This window comes from Chiloscyllium punctatum, chromosome 32, assembly GCF_047496795.1.
Source record: "Chiloscyllium punctatum isolate Juve2018m chromosome 32, sChiPun1.3, whole genome shotgun sequence".
Lineage (NCBI taxonomy): Eukaryota > Metazoa > Chordata > Chondrichthyes > Orectolobiformes > Hemiscylliidae > Chiloscyllium > Chiloscyllium punctatum.
Genome location: NC_092770.1, coordinates 17,261,108 through 17,273,987, shown reverse-complemented (window position 1 = coordinate 17,273,987; position 12,880 = coordinate 17,261,108). Strand labels below are relative to the sequence as shown.

At 41.9% G+C, this 12,880-nt stretch overlaps 1 protein-coding gene across 1 annotated transcript in view; it reads left to right on the top strand.

The window, feature by feature from the left end:
• Positions 1-12,880, top strand: part of LOC140457931 (protein arginine N-methyltransferase 8-like) — a 64,987-nt gene that overhangs the window by 40,136 nt on the left and 11,971 nt on the right. The window contains exons 3-7 of the mRNA XM_072551768.1: positions 6,023-6,178; positions 9,579-9,642; positions 10,396-10,538; positions 11,681-11,768; positions 12,368-12,483. Of these exons, the coding sequence (XP_072407869.1) occupies positions 6,023-6,178; positions 9,579-9,642; positions 10,396-10,538; positions 11,681-11,768; positions 12,368-12,483 (567 nt within the window). The remainder of the gene's footprint in view (positions 1-6,022; positions 6,179-9,578; positions 9,643-10,395; positions 10,539-11,680; positions 11,769-12,367; positions 12,484-12,880) is intronic.

Here is a 12,880-nt window from a genome sequence, read left to right as displayed (position 1 = left end):
CTCAGAGGACAATGGGGCCTTGATCAGATGGGCCAATGGGCCGTAGAGTGGTAGATGGAGTTTAATTTAGATAAATGCAAGATGCTGCATTTTGGAAAGGCAAATCAGGGCAGGACTTCTACACTTAATGGTTAGGTCCTAGTGAGTGTTGCTGAACAAAGAGACTTTAGAGTGCTGGTTCATACTTCCTTGAAAATGGAGTCACAGGTGGACAGGATAGTGAAGAAGGCATTTGGTATGCTTGCCTTTATTTGGAATTGAGTATTGGAGTTGGGAGGTCATGTGGCTGCTGTACAGGACATTGGTTAGGCCACTGTTGGAATATTGCATGCATTTCTGGTCTCCTTCCTGTCAGAAGGATGTTGTGAAACTTGATAAGGTTCAGAAAATATTTACAAGGATGTTGCCAGGATTGGAGGGTTTGAGCTGTAGGGAGAGGCTGAATAGGTGGGGCTGTTTTCCCTGGAGTGTCAGAGTTTGAGGGGTGGCCTTATAGAGGTTTATAAAATCATGAAGGGCATGGATAGAGTAAATAGACAAGGTGTTTTCCCCAGGATGGGGGAAGTCCAAAACTAGAGGACATAGGTTTAGGTTGAAAGGGGAACGATTTAAAAGGTAATGAAGTGGCAACTTTCTCTTGCAGCAGGTGGTGTATGTATTGAATGGCTGCCAGAGGAAGTGGTGGAGGCTGGTACAATTACAGCATTTAAAAGGCATCTGGATGGGTATATGAATAGGAAGGGATCAGAGCGATATGGGCCAAATGCTGGCAAATGGGAGTAGATTTTTTTAGGATATCTGGTCAGCGTGGATGATTCAGACTGAAGGGTTTAATTCTGCGCTGTAGAGCTCTATGACTCTAAGACTTACACCATTAAAGGTAGGGCCTTGGGCAGTGTTGTAGAACAGAGAGATTTAGGGTTTCAGGTACATAATTCTTTGAAGTTTGCATCACAGGTAGACAGGTTAAGAAGGTGTTTAGCACACTTGCCTTCATTGCTCAGGCCTTTGAGTATAGGAGTTGGGACATTATGTTGAGGTTGTACAGGATGTTGGTGAAGCCTCTTCTGGAGTACTGTGTCCAGTCCTGCTCTCCCTCTTATAGGAAGGCTACTATTAAGCTGGAGAGGGTTCAGAAGACATTTACCAGGATGTTGCTGGGAATCGAGGGCTTGGGTTATAAGGAGAGGCTGGATGGGCTGGGAATTTTTTCACTGGAGTGTATGAGGTCGAGACATGACCTAATGGATGATTATAAGATAATGAACGGTATAGATAAGATGAATGGCAGGTGTCAGTTCCTACAGTGGGGGATTTCAAGACTAGGGAGTATATTTTTAAGATGAGAGGAGAAAGATTTAAAAAGACATGAGGGGAATATTTTTTGAACACAAAGAGTGGTTTGTGTGTGGAATGTTGTGGATGTGGATACAGTTACAACATTAAAAAAATGTTTAGATAAGTTCATGAACAAGAAATGTTTGGAGGGATATGGGCCAAGTGTGGACAGGTGGGACTGGTTTAGTTTGGGATTATGGTTGGCATGGACTGGTTGGACTGAAGGGTCCGCTATCTGACTCTTTGACTCCATACATAAATTACTGCAAATACTGGAAATCTGAATAAAAATAGAACATGCTGGGAATATTCAGCAGGTCTCATAGCAACTGTGGAAAGAGAAACGACGTACTTGAGGAACAAGGACAGCAACATTTGAAGTGTTGAACGTCCTTTAAGGATAAGGGTAGAAAGAGCCAACATTGACTCAACTTCATCACCAGCAGACTCTTTAATGATGATAGAAAACTTGCCCGGAGTGTGAGGAGCACAGCAGAATATAACCATTGTATTTCAGGTGATAGTGTAGACTGCTGGTTTTCCCTCTTACCGTGAATAGATTAATGTCTAACAATAAAACAAAGATCTGCGGGTGTTGGAGATCTGACACAAAAACAGAAATTGCTGGAGAAACTCAGCAGGTCTGGCAGCATCTGTGGGAAGAAAGCAGACTTCATGTTTCAAGTCTGGTATCTCTTCATCAGAACTGATAGCAACTAGGAAAATGTGGTACTTATGCTGAACCTGAAGTTAGGGAGTGGTGAATGGGAGAGATGAAGAGATGGGTGGAGATGGAACCCAGTGAGACAGAGAGATATATGAAAAGGGTGAGTAAATAAGGAGATAATGGAAAGCAGGCCAGGACAGAAGAAAAGCTGAATAAGTGATAATAAGGTCAGCAAGCAGGAGGCTGGAAGAACACAGCAAGCCAGGCAGCCTCAGAAGATGGAGAAGTCAATGTTTCAGGTGTAACCCTTCTTCAGGATTGTGATAATTAGATCCAAGAGTAGGAAAGATGGGTTAGCTGTACTGAATGCAACTCATACCAATGTGATAACGGGTCTCAGAGCATGTGGGAATGCGTGACTGTGCTAAAAGAAACCCAAATCGTCACAGAACCAGGGTGTGGGAATTGATAAAAAAAAAAGGAAGACTGGATCCTGACACTAAAGTTATTGAACTCAGTGTGGAGACCCAGAGGCTGCACAGTCACTGAGCCGAAAATTGTTTATTGAGCTTGCGCTGAGGCTCAGTGGAACACTTCAGCAGGTCTGTGACAGAAATGTTAGTGTGGGACCATGGCGGAATGATGTTCTCTGGCCAACATTTCTGTTTTTGTTGATGTCTAATGATCATTTGTTCCCAGTTGAAAGTGTGTTTTTAGATAGGGTTGTGTTCTGTCTAATGGGAAACAGCCTTCACTGAACCATCAGCCTGTGTTATTTTCCACTTTACCGTTTAATCTTTGGCCCTCCCTTACCATATGGACCTCTACCTTCAGTCTGAATGGTCCAACTGTTCAGCATTATCTGTGATTCAAATGCTATGCATTAGCAAGCCCATTCATTAAACACAATGAAGTGCAAGTGTTCAGTTAATAATAGGTAACGCTGTTCCAAATACCACTCTCGTCAATCTGTGCATGCATATGGCTCCCAGCTCAGTTTGTCATTAGTCAACAGAGCAAAGCAGAACATTGAACAATTCACATGATGTTCTGTGCTAATAGCTGACTGTGCCCACACTGAAATGTACCTGGGGCTGAGTTTGAAAGAAGGAATACACTGTACTAATGGAGAATAGAAAGTCAGTTCTTGTCAATCTATTCTACATGAAGCTGACAGTAAGTGGCCCTGGAGAGAAGCACATTCTTTGTGTATTACGGGTTCGATTGTGATTTCTTGCATACTGAACTCGAACTTACATTTCACAGCCTGTTTACTAGTGAGGGTCGGAGTAAACAATAGAACAAGATAATATCATAATAGAACAAGATCTGATCCAGACTTTATCAAAATACTGAGTTAAAGCTGACATCAACCTGTGGGGGAAACCTTGCGTAACACAGCGAGTGGTTCAGGTCTCGAGTCCACTCCCTGGAAATGGGGTGGAAGGTAGAGGCAATCAATGATTGTTTGAATAGCAACAGTGTGCAGGGTTACAGGGACAAGGCAGGGTCATAGTTGAGTCATGGTGCTCATTTGAAAAGCCAGTGCAAATAGGATGGGCCAAATGGCCTCTTTCTGCACCATAATGACTCTGAGCTTCCTGGTTCCTGGGTCTTTTACTGATGCCCACATTTTGGTGGCATGTTATTCAATAAACTTTCACTTAGTGGCTGATAGGCCCTCAGCATTGTGTCATAAACTCAGAGAGTAAGGCTCTGTTGCCAACAAGCTAGAGGTTTGATCAGTATTGAAACTGCTGTTTCTGGAAGAACTGAAATCTCGCAAGAGTTCAGTAAATCTCTCTCTGAATTCAGCTTGCTACTAGGATCAGTGGTTCACAGGTCCTAACAGAGGGGCAGCAGTATGTAATGTGTACATTGAGCCATTGGTCCCTTTCCAGTGTCTTGGTAATCAGTCAGTACTCAAATTCTGGTCTACCCAAAACATGATCGTCTTGGATTGGGGCCTTAGCTGATGATGTAGTTCAAGGTTCTCGAAGCTGTGTTGATTGCTGTTTTCACATTCATTGGAACTATTGAGCGAGAGGAATAATCCCATTTTGTTCATTACTGTTCCCCATCCACTCATACATCACACTCTCCTGATTGCATATGCAGTTAAAGAGCTTGGACTGGGTTTGGTCACAAGCATCACAGTTTGGATTATGTGATTGGTATCAAATATTTACTTTATCTTCAAGAACCAAAAATGAGGGCTAGGGATATAGTAAAAATGCTAAATACCAGAATGTATAACTACAATGGAGAGACCCACCGAGTCTGTCAGCTGAGAAATCTAGTATAGACCCCTTGCAGTAACCCCCCACAATATCCCTCTCCCACCGCAATAACCTTACGATCCCAAATGAAGTTTTTCTTTGTTAATCCCAGGGTCGGTGACCCAGTTTTGAATTGGTCAGTCCCAGTGCAGATTGGTCTCTGTAAACATCAGCGCTTGCAACAAAGTGTTCGTTTTACGCAATTTCACTTAAGTATCTGATGGTGGTACTTACATAGTGTTGTTGTCCATTACACAATTTACTTGTTAAAATTTGATGATTAACAAGAGTGTACTCATATTGCATGGAAGCTAATAAAGCATAAATTAATGGAGTTTTCTCCACTGCAGGAAGCAGTCATTTGGGCTTTTTCCCAGTGTACATATTTGAGTAAACATTGATTGGAACTGAGAACGTTGTCTCATTCTTCCTCCTCTGCAGCTGCAGCGCTGAGGCCAATTATCATATTCCCACTGCCACCCATCATGACTGAATTTGGCCCTATGTGACCTGTATGAATTTAGCACATCTTTATCCCTGTGCATTTCTCACAAAGCTCATTGTAACCCCTGTTGCTGCTTTAAGCTCCACTTCTCTGTAGACCTCCAGCGGTTTTCCACCTAGGGAGCTTGACGGCAATAAGTGGGCCTGGAACAAGAAGAACAGGCTCTTAGGGAAAATGACATCAACTTTGCAAACTTTGCTATTTCATTTCAAGGTGACCTGCAGAAAGCCAAAGGTAATCATTCCTTAAGGTGATAACAGCAATGATGGAATTAGATAATGTGCAGATGTTTAGGAAATAGTGTTATGTTAAACACATGTTTGACTTAGAATAATCCTGTTCACGTATTCAGGGTTACACTGTGTCAATGTGCTGGTTACACTGTACCTCACTGTGGATGGAGGTAGTTTCAATGGAGGCTTTCACAAGGTATTATGATTTGCAAAAGGAGGAATGTGCAGGGGGCAGAGGCAGCAGAGCAATATTGGGGGAATTGTTCATCTGGAGACCCAATGTGGACAGGGAAACTGTGAGGAGGAAGCAGAGATGCTTCATTGTTATTTGGACATATTGAGTGCGTGGATAAATGTTTGGCAGGTGAAGTATAATGTAGATACCTGTGAGATTATCTACTTTGGTAGCAAAAACACAAAGGCAGGTTATTATCTGAATGGCGATAGATTGGGAAAGGGGGGTGCATTGAGACCACGATATCCTTGCACTCCAGTCATTGACAGCACGTAGCTGTAGCAAGTGATGAAGAAGGCAAGTGGGACAGTTGGCCTTCATACCAAGATGATTTCAGCACAGGAGCAGGGATGTCTTTGTGCAATTGTACAGGGCCTTGCTGAGGTCACACCTGGAGCATTGTGTGCAGTTTTGGTCTCCTTATGTAAGGAAGGATGTTCTGGCTGTGGAGGGGGAATGAAACAAAAGTTTACCAGACTGATTCCTGGGATGACAGGACTGATGTATGAACACTGGATCGGTTAGGACTATCACGGGAATTAGTGTGTGTGAGTGTGGGAGTGGGTCTGTGTGGATTTATATGTGTGCTCCACACATCCTTAAAAACTAAAATAACCACAACTTCTTTTGTATGTCCTCATTTTTTTCACATTGAGAATTATTAATCTGTATGTTGTTGAAATCAGGCATGCTCTTCTTCACAGGTTCTCTCATAATGTGATGGAAAAGTGAAAATAATCAGCTATTTGTATATTTCAACTACAGGAAATGTTAAAGGATGAAATCCGAACATTAACATACAGGAATTCTGTCTACCACAACAAGCATGTGTTTAAGGACAAAATTGTGCTGGATGTGGGAAGTGGAACTGGGATTTTAGCAATGTTTGCAGCCAGAGCTGGAGCCAGGAAAGTGTTTGGGGTATGTTCTTCACAATGGTTGTGCATCTTTTGTCAACTCTGTTTAGAAGTACCCATCGTGAACTAACCTGTGTAATGCCAAGCTGCACCAGTGCATGAACCCCCCCCTCCCGATTCAATATGGAACAACTCATCTGACTTTAACCCTGTCTACATTGTTAGCTGATCAGCACAGTAACAAGTGACTCCTGCATAAGGGATTGTCAACAGCTGCCAATGGTTTTGACTCGAGATTACAGTACCAGCATCTCAGCTCCAGTAAGGACTGGACCAGTTTGGAACTGACTCTTCCGTCACTTGTGCAGATCTGCAGATCAATAATAACAAATTGTATTTATATAGTGCACAATAGAACACAAGGAGTTTCATGCTGAGGCCTAAACATGCTTTCAAGGAGGAGTTAGATATAGTTCTTAGGACTAAAGAGATTAAAGGGTACGGGGTGATAATGGGAAGAAGGTGCTGAGTTGTATGATCAAACATAATGGTATTTAATGGTGGAACAAATGGCGTACCCCTGCCCCTATTTTCTATGTTTATACTTGGCATCAGAAAGTTAAGTTAGACATCAAGTCACAAGAGGGAATATTAGATGGTCAAGAGTTGGTCAAAGAAGTGGGCTGAAAGAAGTACCTTCTTGGAGGAGAGGGGCTGACAGAGTGATTTAGGTAGAGAGACGGGGAGGTTTCAGGATGGAGAGGTGCAATTCAAGAGCTTAGGGCTCAGATATCTGAAGGCACAGCCACCAATGGTGGCACGATTATCAACAGGAATGCTGAGGAGGCCAGAATTGGAGGAGTGCAGAGATCTTGGAGAGTTGTAAGTCTGCAGGAGCTTACAGAGATAGGGAGGGGTTTGAAAACAAGGACGGTGAATTTCTTTGCTGTGACTAAAATTGCAAAGGGTTGATCTGGCACCAGTGAAGCTGTAGTTCTGCCTGACAGGTTGTTTCAATATAGAAGAGAGAAAAGGTGAGGAAATAAAGGATGAGAAAAGTTCTACTGCTTTACACTGTTTCATTTAATTCAAATTTCCATGGAACGTTTTTCCTTCCCTAATCAAAACTTCACCATGCCTGGGTGAGGGTTGGTTAATGTTGGCATTGGGTGTTATTGGTAGAAACTGGAAGGGAGGTGGAGGGATGTAAATGGACAGCTGATGCAGTAGTGCCTCTGAAACATTATCAGCCCAAGTTAGTCTAGGACAACAGGGATGGAGGGGTTCCGTCTCTGACTATGCAATGAAGCATCAGAACATAATTTGTATACCTCCAAAACTACCTCAGGTTAAAGATGACAAATTTGTCTCTAGATCTGGATGGTGTCAGTCCACAGGAGAACAAGCTGGCAATCAATCAAGTACATGAACAAAGAAAAGTAATAGACAGCATTTACTGATTCTCTTTGTTGTTATACATCCTGGGTCCCTCACTCAGATTGCGAGATCATATAAGAAGATTAGAAATTGGAGCATGAGGAGCTAGTATGGACCATCAAGCTTGCTCAACTAATTATATAATCCTGGCTATTCTTGGCCTTCAATTCCACATCCCTGCCCTATCCTCTTATTCCTTCATTCTCCGAGGGATAAAATTGTCAATTGCAGCCTTGATTGTGCTTAATATTGCAATTCACAGCTGCAGGGTATAGAGTTCCAGTGATTCACACCTCCTTTGAGTGAAGAAATTGCTCCTTCCCTCAGTCCTAATGACAAAACACCATGGTTTGCTCCATACCCAGCCCAGTATTTGCATTTACTCACTTAAAGAACACATCAGTTCCATTCCCCAAATAATAATCGAGGATCGTGTACTGACATGGAAAGAGAGCTGGTTGACAGACAGAGCACAGCATAAAGTCATAGAGATGTACAGCACTGAAACAGACCCTTCGGTCCAACCCATCCATGCCAACCAGATATCCCAACCCAATCTAGTCCCACCTGCCAGCACCTGGCCCATATCTCTCCAAACCCTTCCTATTCATATACCCATCCAGATGCCTTTTAAGTGTTTCAATTGTACTAGCTTCCACCACTTCCTCTGGCAGCTCATTCCATCCACTGCGTGAAACAATTGCCCCTTAGGTCCCTTTTATATCTATCCCCTCTCACCCTAAACTTATGCCCTCTAGTTCTGGATTCCCCCACCCCAGGGAAAAGACTTTGCCTATTTATCCTATCCATGCCCCTCATGATTATAGGAATATCAGATCTTTTTCAGATTGGCATAGCAACAACTAGTGGGATTCTGCAGGGATCAGTGCTTCAACACCAGGTATTCACAATATATTTAATGATTTAGATGAAGGAATTGAGTGTAATGTCTCCAAGATTGCAAACAACAGAACGGTGTGTGGGCAGGGGAGCCATGAGGAGGATTTAGAGATGCTTCAGTATGATGTGAACAAGTGAGTGGGCAAATGCAAGGCAGATGCTGTTTAATGTGGATAAATGTGAGGTTATCTACTTTGATCGCAAAAAGAGGAACGTGGATTAATATGCGAATGGCAGAGGGGGGGTGCAAGGAGACCTGGATGTCCTCATACGCCAATCACTGAAGGTAAGCATGGTATGTGAGAGGATAGTGTTCAAGAGTAGGGATGTCTTTCTGCAATTGTATTGGGCCTTGGTGAGATCACTCCTCGAGCATTGTGCACAGTTTTGGTCTCCTTCTCTGAGGAAGGATGGTCTGACTATGGAAACAAAGGGTTACCAGACAGAGTCCTGGGATGACGGAACTGCGAGACACTAGATTGGTTAAATTCACCAAAGTTTAGAAGATGAAAGGGGGATCTCAAAGTGACATATGAAATTCTAACAGGACTATACAGAATAAAAGCTGGAAAGATGTTCCTGATGACCAGAACAAGGGGTCAAAGTCTAAGTAAACAGGGCACGCCATTTAGGACTGAGATGAGAAGAAATCTCTTCACCCAGAGAGTAGGGAGCCTGTCGAGTTCTCTGGTGCAGAAAATGGTTGAAGCCAAAGCATTGAATATTTTTAAGAAGGAGTTAGATATAGCTCTTTGGGATAAGGGTTTGGAAAACAGGAACATGATACGAAATGGATGATCATATTGAATTACAAAACAGGCTTGAAGGGCCAAACTGCCTCAGATACCTATTTTCTTTGTTTCATTGCTTCTCTTTGAGATGCCTGATACATGCAGTCTCAGGCAGAGCTGAACTGAATCAAAGCTGCCAATGTTCGCCCGATTTACTCACACTCCCTGTTGGCTAAGTGATGATTACAAACTTTAAAAACCACTCTTGTTGCTATGGACATGAGTGGCGCTATTTTTGAAGTCACAGGTATAATTACCTGTTCTAAGATCAGTACAATGCAGAGATATATTTCAGTGCTCACGGGTTCATACTTTGTCTTTCTCTTAACACATCAGATTGAATGCTCCAGTATTTGTGATTACTCTGAGAAGATCATCAAGGCAAACCACTTAGACAACAGTAAGCGAATTAACAAACACAATTACGTATCTACAAATACATTGAGCGATTTCATTGAAATGACCAAAATAATTTCATAATTTTTTGCATCAATCAGAGGGTTAATTAGAGATTATTTTCCCTTCTTAATTTAAAGACATTAAATAGTATATTTTGTCATCAAATATTTTGCAAGATCTTTTAATTTTAAATTGAAAGAGAAGCATCTCATAAAAGATGTATTGTGTCCTGAAGAGCTGATTTTTAATTTAATTTATATTCAATGGTAATTTTGTTGTGTCTGTATTACTATGTCATGCTAACTGTGACTGGGAAAATACATTCAATTAAAACTGATACCAGCCTGTGCTGGTACTGGTGTAGTTGTAATGTCACTGGATTAGTAATCCAAAGGCCCCAGCTGTTAGTGTGGGGAGATTGGTTCAAATCCCACTGAGGCATTTGTTGGAATTTAAATTCAGTGATTGAAAGTTAGACTGATTTTTGTAAAGACCTATCTGACTCACTAAAGTCCATTTGGTGAAATGAAGATTATCTGCCATCCTTACCCGATCTGGCCTCAATGGGTCTCCAGACCTGTTTGATTTCTACCTGCCCTCTGAAATGACCAAGCGAGTCACTCAGTTCAAGGGTATTTAGGAATGGGAAACAAATGCCATATCTTGCCACTTGTCATGAAAGAATACATTTTGAAAAATGAAACAAAACCTGTCTTTTTCAACTAATCAGAGAATTGCATGGAATGTTTTACAGTAATCACAATATTTAATGGTAAAGTGGAGGAAGTTGAACTGCCCGTGGATAAAGTTGACATTATAATCAGTGAATGGATGGGCTACAGCCTCTTCTATGAATCAATGCTTAATACAGTTATTTTTGCAAGGGATAAGTGGCTGGTAAGTGCACCGCATCTTGTATTTCTCAGAAGAAACTGTTGCTTTTGCATTATATTACAAATAGGATTATTGAACGTTGGTGTGATCAGCGCTAAATATGCTAAAATGAAATTGGGCATTAAAATGTTGGAAAGAAAAGGACAGTGCCTTTCATTACCACGTGATGTCTCAATGCACCTTTGCCAATTACTGAATGTTATCAACTGGAGTCACGTAACTAGTTTACAGTCAGCAAGCTCCCACAAACAGCAGTGAGAGAAAGGCCAGACAATCCAGTTTTCTGTGCTGTTGATGGAGGGATAGAAATTAATTATGATACCGTGGAGAATACCCATGCCATTCTTTAAAGTAGAGCCATGGGATCCTTTATATCCCCTGAAAGGTTGCATGCGCTATTCAGAAAGCGATTTTTATCAAATGTCAGAGTGATGCAGCCTAGAGCTATGGGCCATGATAGTAGTGGCTTCTGTTTCATCATAGAATCCCTACAGTGTTGAAACAGGCCATTTTGCCCAATGAGTCCACACCGACCCTCTGAAGAGTAACCCACCCAGACCCGTTCCCCTACCCTATATTTACCCCAACTAAACACCTAACCTAAACATTCCTGAACACTGTGGACAATTTAGCATGGCCAATTCACCTAACCTGCACAACTTTAGACTGTGGGAGGAAACCCAGGCAGAATGTGCAAGCAACACAAACAGTCGCCCGAGGCTGGAATCGAACCCAGGTCCCTGACGTTGTGAGGCAGCAGTGCTAACCACTGAGCCATCGTGCCACCTACTCCAGCCATTTCTATCCATAAAGAATCTCTTATGTTTACATACATCAGAAGGATTGATTAGCTGCATCATGAAAGTACTTTATGTGACAGTCATGTCCTGCAATGGGACTTGATTCTATAGATTCTGATTCAGAGGCAGGGATACAACTATTGTGCCACAAAACCATAGATAATCCATAAGATCATGGATCGATCAAGGAAGTGATTGATCAATCTGAAATGACAGTTGAGTATGCAACAGTAAAAGTGTGTAACAGATGCAGGTTGGATTCTCCTTTGTATGTGCAGTTCAAAATGTGATATCTTTATCAGGTGAATAGATTACGAGACCCATTTCCCCAAAATTCACCAACAGAAACCTGGAGGACTGATGTTCCCTGATCGTGCCACACTTTACATTGTTGCCATTGAAGATCGACAGTACAAGGACTTCAAAATTCACTGTAAGATCATGTCTGAATGTTGTGCATTCACGTAGCTCCTGTGTTTCATTATCTCATTTGAGGGCATGAATCTGGATTTTCTTTACAATCTCCATGGTTGCATCATTGGCTAACATTACACATTGTTAATGTCTGGAGATGGTTCATGTAATAGACTTATTCTTTAGCAGTGCAACAAAACTATGTGCAGAGTTTGCCGAGGTAAGAGGAACATTGACTTTAAGCAACATCTTACTGTAGCTTCATCTTGCCATGAGGCTGCAAGTGGGGTCAAGATCACATAGCATCATATCACTTCCTGTGATCATGTTCATTAGTTTATCACACAATCAGAGCCTAACCCCTTGTACTGCAGTCTGGCAAACAATTTGATCTCAACTGGTGACAAGACTCTACTCCATTACAAGTGGGTAGTATCCAGGCCTCTCACCTCCTCCTCTATGAGCCCCTCTATACTTGCCTCATTTCTGCTGCTGCCACATGCCCTACCATGTCTACCTCGGTGTGCCAGTAACCCTGTGTGTTGTTGTCTCCTCTCTTTGCTTTCTGATCATTTGTACAAATTGATTTAATTTTAGACGCCTCCTTTTTTTTTATAGGGTGGGAGAATGTTTATGGTTTTGACATGACGTGCATCAGGAACGTTGCCATAAAGGAACCTCTGGTAGATATTGTGGATCCTAAACAAGTTGTGACCAATGCTTGTCTCATCAAGGTGTGGTGAACCTCTTTTGGAATAATCTGTTTGGTTATCAGAACTACAACATGAATGGAATCTATTAAATCTGGAACCTATACTAGCCCAGTGCTCCTATCACTGGCCTAATAATCTATGCTAATACTCTTTTGACACAGGTTCAAATCCCACTGGTGGAACTTAAAATTAATGAATAAGTCTGGCATATCAATCTCATCAAGTGATGGTGACCATGACAACTATCATTGATTGTTAGTTTACTGATGTTCTTTAGGAAGGAAATCGACTATTTTTGCCCGGTCTGGTTCAGCCCATTCAGCACATCGAGTCTATGCTGCCACTCAATAAGTTCATAGTCCAATGATAGTCCTCAACTCTATTTTCTTGTCTTATCCCATTAACCCTTCATGATGAG